General features: G+C 36.2%; 1 protein-coding gene across 2 annotated transcripts in view; it reads right to left on the minus strand.

Moving 5' to 3' along the window:
* The window catches only part of ARHGAP29 (Rho GTPase activating protein 29), a 69,619-nt gene that overhangs the window by 23,425 nt on the left and 29,258 nt on the right, over window positions 1-16,936 (minus strand). For both annotated transcript variants that reach the window (XM_004378760.2, XM_023733461.1), the window contains 9 exons: window positions 9,292-9,388; window positions 8,627-8,699; window positions 6,399-6,447; window positions 5,818-5,955; window positions 4,754-4,818; window positions 4,237-4,347; window positions 4,054-4,134; window positions 3,679-3,867; window positions 2,649-2,786 (listed from right to left, as the gene is read on the minus strand). In XM_004378760.2, coding sequence (XP_004378817.1) covers window positions 2,649-2,786; window positions 3,679-3,867; window positions 4,054-4,134; window positions 4,237-4,347; window positions 4,754-4,818; window positions 5,818-5,955; window positions 6,399-6,447; window positions 8,627-8,699; window positions 9,292-9,388 — 941 coding nt within the window. The remainder of the gene's footprint in view (window positions 1-2,648; window positions 2,787-3,678; window positions 3,868-4,053; window positions 4,135-4,236; window positions 4,348-4,753; window positions 4,819-5,817; window positions 5,956-6,398; window positions 6,448-8,626; window positions 8,700-9,291; window positions 9,389-16,936) is intronic.

Raw genomic sequence — 16,936 nt, forward strand, 5'->3', positions numbered from 1 at the left:
AAAAGGTTTTCAAGGTCGAGAAGGGAGAGTGTTGACATGTCGTGGGGTTGTTAACCAATGTCATAAAACAATATGTGTACTGACTGTTTAATGAGGAACTATTTATTCTGTAAATCTTCACCTACAGTACAATAAAAAAATTTAAAAAAAAAAGGAATGACAATGTCTAGTTCATGGTGAACACCAGGGAAGGCTCTAACATGAGGTAAGCACTCACTATACACACACACACACACACACACACATATACACACACACATACACATATATATACATACACGCAAATGTATACATACATGTAACTACATATATGTATGTGTGTGTGTATATATATATATATATATATATATATATAGAAAGAGAGAGAGAGAGAGAGATCATCCTGTAATTAGGTTATATTAAATGGCAAAGGTGAAAGAATGGTGCAAATTGTCATTAACAGCCTTAACCAGCTGACTCTAAGTTAATCAAAAGGGAGATTATCCTGGGTGGCCTACAGTGATGATAGATTGATAGATAGATAGACAGAAAGACAGACAGATAGATAGGTAGGTAGGTACTAGAGATGTAATAGAGATGATAGAGATGGATAGATGGATAGCTATGTTATAGACATGATAGTTTATACAGATACAGCTATTTTAATATTTTACTGTTAATTAGTCCACTGAGTGATAAGATATATTGTATATTAGTTTTCAATGTTATGTAACCAATTACCACAAATGTAGTAGCTAAAAGAAACACATATTTATAATCTCAGCTTCTGTGGGTTGGGAGTCTAGGTACAGGTTAGCTTCGTCCTCCGCTTAAGGTCCGTCTAGGTAGAAGTTCAGGTGTTGGCCAGGACTATAATCTAATCTGAAGCTTGGGATCCTCTTCCAAGAACTCAGTTTCTTGCAATTGTAGGACTCAGGCCCTCAGCTCCTACAGGATGCCCCCTGTTCCCCTGCCATATGGCCCTCTTCACAACATGGAAGTGTTCTTCCTTCCCAGACATCAAGGGCTACTGTTTCTTGTCTAAGGATTTACCTGATTAGATCAGGCCCACCAAGGATGATCTCTCCTTTGATTAACTCAAGGTCAACTAGGTTGGGAAATTAATTACATCTACAATGTCATATAACCACGGGAGTGATATGCCAACATATTCACAAGTTTTGCCTGCATTCAAGGGAAGTGGATATGCAGGTCCTATCCATCAGGATCGCTGTGAGTCAGAATTGACTCAATTGCAACTGGTAACTGGTATATATCAGGAAGCAGGAATTATGGAGACCTTTTTAGAATTCTGATTATAACCTATAAGAAAAGAATTATACTTTATTTTTATGCCTCTGATATTTTCTAGCTCTGTAACCTTTGGTTAGAAACTTGAGGCCTCCAGTCTCATCTATGAAAAGGGAATAAACATATCTGCCTGCCTAAAAATATATATACACACACATATACACACATACACACACATATACATTTACCATACAACCCAGTAACCTCACTCCTAGGTATTTACCCTAGAAATATGAAAACTTATGTTCACACAAATACCTGTAAACAAGTATTTATAGAAGCTCTATTCATAATCAGCCCAAACTGGGACCAATGCAAATGCCCAGCTGGTGAATGGGGAAACATTGTGGTACATTCATATAATGGAATAACCTGTTGTCTTCGAGTCGATTCCAACTTATAGTGAGTCTGCAGGACAGAGTAGAACTGTCTCACAGGGTTTCCAAGGTTGTAAATCTTTATAGAAGCAGACTGCCACATCTTTCTCCTGTGGAGCAGGTGGTGGGTTCAAACCACCCACTTTTCAGTTAGCAGTTGAGCACTTAACCACAGCACCACCAGGGCTCTTTAGACAATGGAAATCTACTAAGCAATAAAAAGAAATGGACTACTGATACACTTATAACACTGATGAATCTCAAAGGCATTATGCTGCGGAAAAGCAGTCAGTCTCAAACAGTTATACACATATGACTCCATTTATATGACACTCAAGAGAAAACTATAAAGACTGAGAACGGAGCAGTGATTGCCAGGGGTTAGGGTTAGGGGGAAGGTCAGATTAAAAGGGGCAGCATGAGGGAATGTTTCTGGGTTCTTAGGCTTTCTGAATCCTGACTGTGGTGATGGTTACACAAATTTATATATGCATTAAAACACAGAGAAATGTATACCCCTCCCCACAAAAGGGTCAATTTTATTATACGTCAATTTTTTATAAAAACCATTTTAAAGAGGCAAATAAAAACACTTGAGGGCAGGATACGTTGTCTTCAAATAAGTTACTGGGTTCAATTTAATATTTTACTCAAATTTTGAGGAACAGGTCTCACAGTGCTGATAGATGTTTCAGAGGTGAAATCCATTTTGTCAACCAAACCAAGAAAGACAGTGGCTTAGAAGTAATTTCAAATTCTCAGATTTCAATTCTCACCAAACAAATCATCAATCCATTGAGGGGGGAAAACAAATCAAAACATAACTCAAACCACATATAGGTTTTGGTTCAAAAACGTAAAGTCAATTTTCAAGCTCAACATGTGCCATTAATCTCAGAAGTTAAATCCCCTACTGCAGACACATAGTTTTTTGTTGGTTTTCTTTCCTCTTGTCTTCAAAAACCTGAAGAAATTACTTACAGCTTTAAGGGTAAGATCACACTGGAAAACAAGTTTCCGGAGTTGGGCTAAAATTTCTCTTTTGGTATTTTCTAGATCATTTCGTCTTTCTTCAACATTTGTCACACAAACTTTGTAGAGTTCATTTGCTTCTTCTACCTTTAAGAAAGTACAGAAAATAACATTGATCACCAGAATTTGTATCTTAAAACCCTCATTGTAGTAAAGCTAAATTTAAATAATCAAAAAGCCTTTATTCATGAAAATTCTGAAATATTTCTAAAGATAAAACAATTTGTTTTGCTCAGAGATTCAAGGGCACTTGACCTTACCCGACAGTCAAGTGTGACTTACAACTGGTATACTACTGTCTACAAATCTCCGCTTCTATTTAAAATTGCTATTTCTATTTAAATATACCATTTTCCATAAAATCTTACAGAATTTATTTGCTTATCAAATTATATTTTCATAAATAATACAAAGCTTCAGCCTATCCTTGCTACTAGATGCTAGAATCAGCACACACATGGTCGCCTAAAAGGTGAACTTACTGAACTATCAAGTCAAAAGTATCTCCAAGATACTTCTTTCACAAACAAACCCAAAACTCAAAAGATAAGTAAAAGTCTCAGCATAGTGGTTCTCAAAGTGTTGGTCCCTATCAGCAGCATCTGCCTCGCCTGGGAACTTGTTAGAAATGCAGTCTACTTTTTTCCAGTTACTATCCTAAAAACCCATTGCCTTGGAGTTGATTTTGACTCACAGTGACCCTACAGGACACAACAGAACTGCCTCATAGGGTTTCCAAGGAGTGGCTGGTGGATTTGAACTGCCAAACTTTTGGTTGGCAGTGTAGCTCTTAACCACTGTGCCACCAGGGCTCCAGTTATTATCCTAGACCTACTGAATCAGACACTCTGAGATGGCACCCAGTAATCTGGGTTTTATCAAGCCGTTTGGGTGATCCTGATGCATGCTAAAGTTTGATAACCAAAGCCTTTACAGATTATTGCTAATTCAACTTGCAAATAACAGAAAAGATCATTACTTTTTGAAGAGCCTCCTCTTCCAGCTTTCGCTTTTTTTCTAATTGCTTGTTGATATTTTTTACTGATCCTCCACTTGAGCACAGATGTTCCTCTTCTGCACGGAACATGGACGATTTTGCTTTCTCATACTCATCCTGACGTTGCGTGCATAACAATTTTGCCTTTTTAAGAGCAGTCTCCGTTTCGAGCTACAAACACACATACAAAACATTAAACACAAAATATGAAAAAGACCCTAATGTACAAGTTTCTGATGGAGCAAAATAGTTAAGACAGTAATTTAGAAAAAGCTATAGAGTAAGGCAGATGCTTAGATAACTATAGGTGATTTTAGATGGTCACACACGGACATAAAACTCCATTACTATACTAACCATTTTATTTTGTTCCTGTTTCCAAAGTTCTTTAATTTCTTTCCTTTGTTTTTCCATTTCATTTTTTCTCCCGAGTAAAGGCTGTCAAGGGTATTAAAAAAACAAAACAAAACAAAAAACTGTTTTTTTCAAGTATGATGTTGTAAAAAATAATGAGTATTCTACATACAAATTAATTTTTACCTGCACAAATTTGTTAGCTTGGAGAGCTGCAATTGTTTGCTGCAAAAGGTGACTGCTCTCTATATCACTGAGAAGAGCATTGGTAAATAGAGACTGCAGTGGCATAAACTCCTAGAAGTTAATGTCGAAAAAAGTAAATTGTATGATAGAAACAATGCTAGAGTTTTAGACCCACCACTACTCTTTCAAAAAGAAAAACCTTCTTTTAGACTATTTCTTTTTCAGAAAATGACTAGTCATAAACATGACTATATGAGAAAAATACTGAAGAAAATTAACTATAAAACTAGTTAGCAAAATTAGTAGCTATCAAGTTGATCAACATTAGTGCTGCGCTGTGAACTTCTTTTTTTTTATATAAGGGACATTCATCTAAATTTAAAAGAATTTTATCATGCCAATAAAAAGATCAGCATCTAAGTACTTTCTCATAATGCAAATTTCTAACTTTGCAGGGCAATTATCGGGTGTTCATCTGAGTAGCCTCTTATTATAGGGCTTGTTACAGGGCTCTTACCTGTAGTCCAATGTTAGTTCTAGTTGCCTCCGCCAACTTGATGATATTTCTGGTGGACTCCAATTCTAGAAAGGTCAAAGAAGGTTAGCAGAAGGAAAAATTAACTTATTTTCCTCCTTAATACTCTAAAGTGTTGTTATTTGTAATTACCCAGTTTAAACCTGATCACAAATACTAGTCTGCGTTATAATATAATGCAGTGACTTTTAGTCCAAGGTACCCATCAGAATCAACTGGGTAAACTTTTTCAAAATATACTTGCTAAGACTTCACCACTGGGGAGAATGGGACCTAGGCCTGTGTATGGTCCTTTATAAGGCTACTCAGGTGATTCTGATGAGCATTTCCTACTAAAAGCAAATAATGCAGTAGAAAGAGCACAGGCTTTGGATTACAGTCAACATTCTTCCAGTTACTAAGACAAATCACTTGCCTTAGTTGTCTCAGCTGTAAGATGGGGTAATAATTCTTGTCCTGCCTAATTCCCAGGGATCTGTGAGGATCAGCAGGATAAAGATGTGGCAGTCTGCTTCCATAGAGATTTATAGCCTTGGAAACTCTATGGGGTCACTATGAGTCGGAATCGACTTGATGGCAGTGGGTTTGATTTTGGTTTTTGTGAGAATCAAATGCAAAAATAGATGTGAAAGCATTTTGTCAACTGTGAAGCACTGGGAAAGTACTAGCTATTAAGATGTTCTTTCTGTGCTTTTATTGCCTTCTACTCATGCATCTATTGTTGCTTTTATCTTTTTTAATGATATTATCTGTTGCATTTCTTTTTACCTACTAGATTATGCCTCCTTAAAGGCCGAGACAGTATTCTATTTGTCTTTATGTCCCTGGATCTACAGGGTGGCCCACAGTAAATGTTCAATAAGTACATTTAGTGAGAAAAGAGTCTTTCCTATCTCAAGAAGAGAAAATGGACAATGATTGTATTCATTACAATGAAACAGTTACTAATTTGGAATCACATTACTCATAGTCTGTACAAAATGAATCACACACAATTTAGTTCTTACACTCCTAAGTTAATCAGATGGCCCCAAAGGGCAACTTACCCAAGTTAAGCTTTTTCTCAACCCATGAAACTATGTTCTTGGTATATTTTGACCATGTTTTAGCGTATGACAAAGCCAATTCTACAGAGTCAGTGTTCTTTAACAGCACATTGTCTAGTTCTATAGGTGAAAAATTTCCTGAAAATAAAAATATCAAGGTTAAGTATGTATTAAATATAATCAGGTAATAATTCTAAACAAAGAAGCACTCAGATCCTAAGATTTTCTTCAATGAAAACTAGTTAAAAAAAAAAAATACAAGTGACAGAGATTTAGAATTAAAGGGTCATAGTTTAACTTGAAATGTTTTCAAACTATGCTGTATTTATCTCAATATGTATTTTTATTATTCATCAAGTTACAGCCTTAATATAATTCTTGATCAGTTTATATCATTAAAATATCTTATCTACCCTGGTGGATTTTTTTTCCTTATGTATTATATGTAAAACTTTATTAATCATTTTATGTTAAAAATGATACATTAGGATACTAAGCAAGAAGAGATTAAGTATTGCAAAACATTTCTCAAAAGTAACTGCAAAAAGTCTGACAAAAGTTCTGAGTAACTCGAGCATTACCTTTTTCACTGGATGAGTCCACTGAGCCCACAGAAATGTTTTCAAAAGACTTACAACATGAAAGAAAATAAATTTAAGATTAGTGCAGAAGATAACAGATCTTTGCTTCAGAAATATTTCCCTCAATTTGTTAGTCTGACATAATTCCTGCTAAAGAATTTCAAGTATTTAAAACTCAAAAGGCCTGAGAAGTCTGTTTAAATGCCAGAACACTTTATAAGAATTATATAGCTTTTTACAACAGCAGTTCTCAAGGTCCAAGAATGAACAACCTCATTGTTTACTAACAGCATTAGTTAACATTAATGAATCTATTCAAAACTTTAAATTCTGTAGATCCCACAGGAAGTTAGAGAAGCAGTGTTAATAGATTTCCATCTAAATAGAAGACATAAATCTCTTCCAGCCATCTTCTGCTATTTTATTTTATGACAAGCATTTCTCTGAAAGTCTACTGGACAGCTTAGCACAGAATTTTCTGCAATGATGGAAATATTCTGTATCTGCACTGCCAAATACAGTAGCTACTAGTTACGTATAGCTACTGAACATTTGAAAGTGGCTCAAGTGAATGAGAAGCGAATTTTTAATTTAAATTGAAAGAGGTACATGTGCCTAGTGGCTATCACATTGGACAGTACAGAAAGACACCATCTACCATGATTGTGAGATATTACAGAAATTTATCTATTTATGTTGGACAATATGAGGTATGCAGGGATTCAATGTAAAAGGGATCAAACAGACCTGGATTTGAAATCTAGCTCCACCACTTACTAGCTGTGTATCACTGAATTACTTACTTAAGCTCACTTAACTTTGGTTTGCTCTTCTGTAAAATGGGGATAAGAACACTATCTTCATAAGGCTGTTTTAAGAATTAAGATAATGTAGGCTTAGCACAGTACATGGTACATAGCGAGCACTATTAAATAAATGGTATTTATTATTTTTAAAGATTATCTTATAAAACTCTTTACCAAATAAAGTAATTTTATTGTTAAAATTATATCATCATGGCCTTTTTTATTCCAACCCTCTTGGGTAAATTAAAAAATGCAAAAAGGAAAACAAAGTGCAAAAGAAAAAAAGGAAAAAAAATGCCTATTAAGAATTAGTATATGTGTGCACAATAAAGGCACAGGAACAGGAAATATGATTTACATCTAAAATTTAAATTGTTCAGAGCCTTGCCACAAAGATAAATGTTTTCTTATATTTTCTGAAGTAGCAGTAACAGTTTGAGGAAAAAAATCGTGGAAGAATCATGAATAACTGCAAAATAGTTAAAGATCTTAAAATTCTTCATCATTCTGACATGGTTTATATACTAACCCCCTTGACTCATCAATGGCTTCAGAAATAATCATAATGTTCTCACAGTATTGTAATACATGTAACAAATGCCTGCCCTAATCAGTCATTCATGTTTTGTATCATTTTAAAAAAAGACCTGACGTCTTTATATTATTATGCTGATAAAGTACAAGTACCTGGCACATTTCCAAATATTTGCTGCAATCCTTGAATTTCATCGTTCTTAACAGGAAATTATCAACATATGCTCCTGTTGCATATTGTTTGAATATCTTGCATTTGGTGGAAGGATCCAATCAATTGAAATACTACTACTTCTCTGAATCTTTAAAGCAATGTTCTACATACATTCCTCATGTTCTATTATTCCACAGTAATTTCTCTTCCAATTGGGAATCAGAATCCTGACTTTATGACATGCTTTTAGGGATGTTCTTAGGGAGATTTAAGACCTACAAGGCTGTTAACAAGTGTTTCATAGTAACAAACATTAACTGTACCGTATGTGAAAAAATCAACACCCTCTTTACTTCCTGAATTATTTTTCTAAGTTTCCACCAGTCTTTAACATCTGTGACAATGTCAAGAAGGAAAAATGGCTAAGACTTACTAAAATTTTGAACTACAGAACATACAGATTCACTATATAAGACACTACAAAAAATATCAGATACGTTCTTTTCAAATGACAGTCCCACTTAAGAAGTACAACTAAATTATTGCTTTAGAAACTAACCATAACTTAACATTTAAAATGATTATCATTTAAAATAAACTGATCTTGTTTTCTTGCTATAATACAGTAATTTTTAAGCTTGAAATTATCAAAAAGTAATGCTAAAATATTAGAAGTGATTGGAATATTCAGTTAAAAGTATTAAAGTCTTCGCTTTCACACAAGCTTAGCCTACCTTACTGTCCCGAGACACAGGCAGTCGTAGTAATGAATCATTGCCTACATCTCCCATAAGGAAACTTGTAAGACTATCCAGGGAGGTTTTAAAAAAAAAGAAAGAAAGAAACAGAAATAAAAAGTTATTACACTGCTTTGTCATGAACTTTATATTCAGCATGTTACCTAGGATAACCTCTTAAGTGAAAATCTTAGGGGGGAAGAAAAAAACTACTAAGAATCTATTCCTATAAACCACAACAACTAAGAATCTATTCACATAAACCAAAACATAATCTCTTGCAAATGGATGTTGCTTCTCAGCAGCTATAAACCAGTTGCAGTCAAGTCAACTCTGACTCATGGCTACCCTATGTGTGTCAGAGTAGAACTGTACTCCAAAAAGTTTTTAATGGCTGATTTTTCAGAAGTAGATCGCCAGGCCTTTCTTCTGAGGTGCCTCTGGGTGGACTTGAACTTCCAACCTTTCCAACCCAGGGACTCCAAACAGTTATAATGACACCTCCAAAGATAGTAATAAAGCAATACAGAATGCAGTTTTACCAAAGTTGTGTAGTTTCATACTATTTAATATTCTATTTTCCATGTATTTTATTAAATTTTGTGACATACTATCACTGAGACACTAAGCCCAAATGTATTAAATGACAGTCCTATACTTACATATTCCCAAAAGTAAACGCCAGTGTTTCTATGGAAGAAAACACTTCTCGGAAGAGATCGTTTTTGTTTTCTTCATTAACTTCTGTGAAGTTCACAGCTATAGGGAAAGTTGGTTACAATAAATGAGAAAGAAAATATTTTAAACTAGATTTAAACAAAAGTTATTTACTCCTTTAAAACCCCATAATTTTACTTCAAGAAGCATTATAAGATTCAGAAACTGAAAAGCCTAATATACAAAATGTATAACACATTCGAGTTCTTTATTAAGGAAATCACACAAAAGAATCAGCTTGCATTCCAGACTAACTACTCTATGCATTACATAATTTGACACATCCAAAAAAAGTGATTCAATATGAAATCAATTCATTTTAAAGCCACAGAGTACATATTATACCAAACTGCTCTCATATCAAGAGTGCTCTGTGCTATTTTCTCTTGCTTACTGCTTTCTGGCATTTTTTAAAACAGCTCAACACAGTGCGGCTCACTTAAGCACAATTTGAAATACATTTTTTTACTATGAATTACCAATAACTGAAGTCATATATACATTTGACATAGCATAAAACCTATAACAAAGCATATCATAAAACACACCAGATGCTGCACTACAATAAAGGGAAGGGAGAGAAACCAAGTTGAGAGAAAGCAGTCCTTTACTCTAAAACAAAACTGTTGTTAACCTTGGATGCCCATTAGAACTACCTGGGGAGTTTTAAAAACAAAGGCAGTCTGGGCCGCTCAACCGACGATTCAGATTTCATAGGTCTATGGTGAAGCCTGGAAACTCTGGTGGCATAGTGGTCAAGAGTTCAGCTGCTAACCATAAAGGTCAGCAGTTCAAATCTACCAGGCGCTCCTTGGAAACCCCATGGTGCAGTTCTACTCTGTCCTACAGAGTTGCTATGAGTCGGAACCAACTCGAAGGCAATGGGTTTTTGTTTGTTTTTTTAATGGTGAAACATGGATATTTTTTCAAAAGCTCTCCCAGGTTATTTTAATGTACAACTAGGGTTGAATATTCCCTACTGAAAAGCAAGGATTCCTGGGTGGAGATGAATTAAACCTCAAGCCTGTAAACCCCACAAATTACAACCAAAATTTTTATGTTTAAATCTTTGTATATTTGGGGGGCTATGGTCTATACATTTCCCTAGTTTTTCATAAGTACCCCTGATGCAAACAAAAACATAAGAACCATTGCAAATAATTTTTTAAAAAATTCTAGGACTTCTGCTCTGGCCAAGAGAGAGAAACAGAGACTAGGCTTACACTCCTACATGAAACAACACAAAACAACAACACTATTCACAAGAGCCAAAACATGTAAACAACCTAAGCGTCCATTAACGAATGAATGGAAAACCCAGTGTGGTACATACATACAACAGAATGCTACTCAGCCAAAAAGAGGTCATGAAGTCCTGGATCCATGCTACAACATGGATGAACTTTAAAACCTTATGCTGAGTGAAATAAATCAGTCACAAAAGGACAAATATTGTTATGATTTCACTTATATGGATGACAAGAATAGGAAAATGTATAGAGACCAAAGTTTGTTAGTGGTTACCAAGGGCAGGATGGAGGGGAAAGAGAAAGTTGTTGTTTAGGGAGCAATGAGTTTCTGTTTATGGCAACAGGAAATTTGGCAATGATTATGAATGATGGTCACACACGATTCATATAATTGAAATCACTAAATTATACACCTGAAAATTTTGAATTGGCAAATGTTGTGTTATGTATCTTTTTACAACAACAACAAAAGTTTTAAAAACATACAAAAGATATGAAACAGCAGTTTTCAAGACACTAGACATCTGGCAACAAAGGACAGTGATCCCTGAGAGACAAAAACCCAATGAGGTGAGCTCTACAACTGCCCCAGCAGTTATCACAAGGTAGATTTCTGAGCAAAGAATATTATTGGGGATAAAGGAGGTCATTTCATAATGCTGAAGGGGTCAGTTCATGAAGAGGACGTAACAATCAGATACATTTACACACACATCCATTGCTGTGGAATTCACTGCAACTCATAGCGACTCTGTAGGACAGAGTAGAACTGTCCCATAGGGTTTCCAAGGCTGTATGTAAATCTTTACTGAAACAGACTACCACAATTTTCTCCCCTGGAGCAGCCGGTGGGTTCGAACTGCCAATCTTGTGGTTAGCAGCCTAGTGCTTAACCACTGTGCCACTAGGGCTTCCCTATACATATAGGCACCTAATGAACAAAGCTTCATAATGGATAAAGCAAAAAACTGACACAACTGCAATGAAAAATAGACAAATTTTCAGTTATAGCCAGAGATTTCAATAATCTTTTCCCAATAACTGACGTAACAAGTAGACAGAAAATCAGTAAGGGTATGGAAGACTTGAACAACACTATCAACCACCTTGACCAGATCAATATTTATAGAATAATTCACCAAACAACAGTAACGCATGCTGAATACTGACCAAGACAGACAATATTATAGGCCATAAAACAAGTCTCAATGAAATTAAAAGGATTAAAATAAAAAAAAATCAGGCAAAATATGTTCTGTGACCACATGAAATTAATTTAGGAATCAACAGACAGATCTCTGGAAAATCCCCAGATATCTGGGAACTAAATATACACTTCTGAATAACCCATCCATCAGAGGAGAAATTAAAACTATTTTGAACTGGAATGAAAATAAAAACACAGTATCAAAAATTTGTGAAGTGGCGGCAAGGAGGCGCAGAAGGGTGAGATTACAAAGAGGCATGCATTACCTTGATTGTGCTGATGGTTTCACATAAGTATGCATATGTAAACATTTATCAAATTGTATACTTTAAATATGTAGTTTATTGTATGTCAATTATACTGCAAAAATATTGTTTAAAAAATTTCATTTGAAAGTAAACTTCAACAGTAATTTTTAACATAACATCAGCAAAGTGTAAAGCCTACTTCTAACTCTAACCTGTTAGGCTTTAAAGAAAAAAAAATACTTTACCACACTATCCAAAATTCTTAATTATCCTTTCTTTCTTATAAATACACTTTTTCATGGCACTAACCATGACTGGGAAATGAAAAACATAATAATAACTGCAATAATTGTGAGTAGTGAAGACAATTATTCAAACCATCTCCCTTTCTCATCTTCAATCCTAGTTGAATGTTACATCCACCCAATGAAAATTCCTATTACTGTCCTTGCCTCTACTTCAAAACAGCCCTATATTCCTAACATCCTTTCTCCTTTTTGCTTCTGTTCAGTGCTTCTAAGAAAAATCTTTGGCTCCTTTCCAATAATAAATCATCCTATCCCCTCTTGCATTCTCCAAAATGCTATACCACCATTACCTCTCCTTCAAAGTGTCACAATCTCCCACTCAATTGACATCTTATTTTTATGCTATTAACATACTCAAATCTTTCCTATACAGAAAGAAAATTTTCATTTTATCGTATTTCTTGTTAAAGCTACCATCCAATCTAATTTATCATTTATTCAATGTCAGATTTGTATAAATAGGTCCTGGCCATGGCATGTATTGCCTTACCTCCCAAGTTAATCCTGAATTCATCAGGACTTTCTTTTTACCCAGCTTAATGGGAAACCCCCTGTAAAGATCCAGATAGTAAATATTTTAGGCTTTTTGGGCCATACAGTCTTTGCTGCAACTACACTTTGCTGTAGTAGCATGAAAGCAGCCATAGGCAGCACGTAAGTGGATTAGACTGGCTGTGTTTCAGTAAAACTTTATTCACAAAACAAGCAGCAAGCCAGTAAAGGCCCACCAGACTTAGTTTGCCGAACTCTGGTTAAGAGCATGGGTTCTGAAGCTAATCTACATTTATTAAATCCTGACTATTTCTTACTACGTTAAATAACTTAATTCCTCTGTGCACCTTGGTTTCCTCGTTTATAAAATAGGGATACTAAGTAAAGATTAACTGAACTTAGAACATAGAAAATGCTCAATAAATGGTAGCTATTATTATTTCCACTCCACACCACCACAGAAACATCTGTAAACAATAACCTATCAGTCAAAATTGGAGGCCTTTCTTCTTCTGAATTTTTATCCTACTTAACTTTTCTACAACTTTCAACAATTCTACCACTTAATACGTATGAAACCTTGGACAAACCTCTCTCTATTCCTCAGCTTCCTTATCTGTAAAAGGGGAGATGACAGAACAATAGTACTGACCTCAAAAAGCTGCTCTGAAGATTAAATGGGATAATCCATGTAAAGAGCTTAACTGTGTCTGGCATATAGTAAGTACATACTCAATAGTGTCAGCTATTATTACTGTAAATATTAACCACTTCTTCCGCCTCGACCAGGAGCCCTGGTGGCACAGTGGATAAAGTGCTTGGCTGCTAACTGAAAGGTTGGCAGTTCGAACCCAGTAGCAGCAGATGTGGCAGTATGCTTCCATAGAGTTTACAACCCTGGAAACCCTATGGGGCAGTTCTAATCCCGTCCTTACAGGGTTGCTGAGTCAGAACTGACTACGGCAAGAGGTTTTGGTTTTCTGTCTCAAAGTATTCTGCTCTCTTAGAAGCAATGTGCTATAGTAATTGGAAGGAAAAGGCTTCAAAGTTATTCAGACCTGCATTCAAACCTGGCCTGTACCACTTTCTATATTACTCTGTATACATTATCTACCTTTGATTTCTTCATAAGTAAAATGGCATACTGTTGAGAGGACTGACAGAGAAAACAAATGTAAAGCACCTAACACTGGTATTTAGTAAGCATGACTTTCCTTCCTCGGTTCTATATCTATCCGAAGATGATTTGGTTTTCATAGTCTTCCCCACTCAGCCTGCAGTTTTCATCCCGGCTCTCTTCTCCACTCATTATCTTCACAGACTTCATCCACTTCCATGCCTTTAAAGGAAAGAATCCCTAAACTACTTGTCTAGTTTAACCTTCTGAGCTCCAAACCCATGTTTCCAACAGCCTGTTTGATAAGTTCCTTTCCTTACTTCCCAGTCTTTACCCACCAGCATCATAACACCTCAATGTGCTAACCATGAAACCTATCTTGCCTTCTACTCCGCCCTTTTAAACCTGCTCTTTTCCACATGCTCCTCAGCTTCACTTTCAAAACTCCTCTAAAATATTTTCCTTCATTTCCATTCCCTTTGCCACTAACTCAGTTCAAAAGCCCACATTTTACCTCTAGTCTGGACTATTTAACAGCCTGGTAATTGGCCTGTCTCCACTCTCTCCCATCCATAAGCCATTCTTTACAATGTCATCAAAATTTGGGTAAAGGTTTAAATAATTGTCCCTCTTGGGTTCCCAATTAAGTCATAGCACTGCACAAGAGACACATGCAGCATGTGCTTAAGAAATCACATGCACAGCTTTCATACATACAACCTATTAGAACAGCCGCTTTCAAATTTTCTTGACCACAACCTTCAGTAAGAAATACATATTACATCATAACCAAGTATCTCATACACACGTAACAGTTACCAGTTATATAACACCTATAAAGTTCTGCAGCAGTGGGTGTAATGGTGGCTACCAAAATTGCATTCAAACATAGCAATGATTGTGTAGGACTGGACAACGTTTTATTCTGTTATACATATGTTCACTGTGAGTTGGAGCCGACTGGACGACACCTAACAACAACAATAACATAAAGTTCCTGAAACACACTTAAGTTTTATACAATGAGTGTTACACTATGATTTTTCTTTTCTATTCTCTTTCACGTTTTTAAAATGCTGGTCACAACCCACTAAACTTGATGTCATGACCTACTTAGTGAATTAGGGCCCACAGGTTTGAAAGTCATTAATTTAAAAGATACAAAGGAAGAAAAGTCATCATTTGTATGAAAAAATAAAATACGGGGGGAAGGGGGGGAACAAGCTACAAGATCTATATAACGAAAACTTTAAAGTTGTTCCTAAAGAACAAAAAAGACAACTTGAAGAAATGAAATGCATACTCTATTCTTAATTAGAAACACTAAATATATAAATTCTCCTTAATTTAATCTATAATTTTTACTTCAATCACCTTCAAAATACCAACAGATATTTTCCGGAGCTAGACAAGTCAATTAGAAAGTCCAGACATTAAAACTCTGCACAGAAGAGGGGCTAGGGCTACTACACTTACCAGATACTAAAACATACTATGAAACTACAATAAAGTGTCCAGATAATAATATATATTATACATATTATGGAGCCCCAGTGGCACAGTGGTTAAGAGCTCAGATGCTAACCAAAAGTTCAGCAGTTCAAATCTACCAGCTGCTCCCTGGAATGGGGCAGTTCAACTCTGTCCTATAGGGTTACTACGAGTCGGTACTGACTTGATGGCAACAGGTTTGTTTTTTTGGATTTTTTATATATATTATAACAACGTATTACTATATAGTAATACAATATAGTAACATACAATATATATACTATATTAGTAATATATACACAACTGTCTCAGTTATCTGGCCCATCTCGCTGGCACTCATGAAAGGCAGCCCCCCACTCCAGAACTGAATTGGTGAAGATCTGACTCTTTGAAACCTAGGAGGCTGTGGCTCCACCCTTTGAAACTCCAGAGGCCATGGCTCCACCCTTTGAGACCCTAGATGTTGTGGCCCTACCTTTTGAGACTGAGGCAGCTCCACTTCCTGTGTTCCTTGTCTCTTCAACTTTTGCTTCCTGGTTCCTTGGCCTCTTGGCCCCTTTGGCCTCTTGGGCCAGCCCGGCATCTGCCCTGCTCGAGTAAGTATTCCAAAGCCCTTTAGCTGTATCAGTAAGTGCCTGGAGGCACCCTACTCTGCCAGTATACCTCGGTCGGAAGGCACTCAGCTCTCTTCCTCCTTGAGTCATGAGTCGGCCAAGTCTAGCTTCACCAGTAAGTGCCCAGGGGTTACAGCTCTCCTCACTTCCTTCTGAGTCCTCACCAGAATTGTCTTTGATATCCATAATAATTCCACCAATAGTCTCTTCAAGGCAATCTAGGCTTTTACTATTAGTCACCTTAAAACTCATCCAGCCTCTATCCATTCACAGTTTCAAAACTGCTTCCACAATGTAGGTATCTGTTAGAGCAGCACCCCACTCTTCTAGTACCAAATTCTGTCCTAGTTATCTAGTGCTGCTGTAACAGAAACATCACAAGTAGATAGCTTTAACAAAGAGAAATTTATTCTCTCACAGTCTAGAAGGCTAGAAGTCCAAATTCAGGGCGCTAGCTCCAGGGGATGGCTTTCTCTCTCTGTCAGCTCTGGGGGAAAGATCCTTGTCATCAATCTTCCCCTGGTCTAGGAGCTGCTCAGCACAGGGACCCCAGGTACAAAGGACGTGCTCTGCTCCTGACACTTCTTTCTTGGCGGCATGAGGTCCCTCTCTTCTCTGTTCATTTCTCTCTTTTATATCTCAAAAGAGATTGACCCAAAATACAACTTAATTCTGTAGATTGAGTCCTGCCTCATTAATGTAACTGCTTCTAATCCTGCCTCATTAACATCCTAGAGGTCAGGATTTACAACACTTAGGATAATCACATCAGATCACAAAATGGTGGGCAACCACACAATACTGGGAATCATGGCCTAGGCAGGCTGACACACATTTCTGGGGGACACAATTCAATCCATAAC

The sequence above is a fragment of the Trichechus manatus genome, unplaced genomic scaffold, assembly GCF_000243295.1.
Source record: "Trichechus manatus latirostris isolate Lorelei unplaced genomic scaffold, TriManLat1.0 scaffold00058, whole genome shotgun sequence".
NCBI lineage: Eukaryota > Metazoa > Chordata > Mammalia > Sirenia > Trichechidae > Trichechus > Trichechus manatus.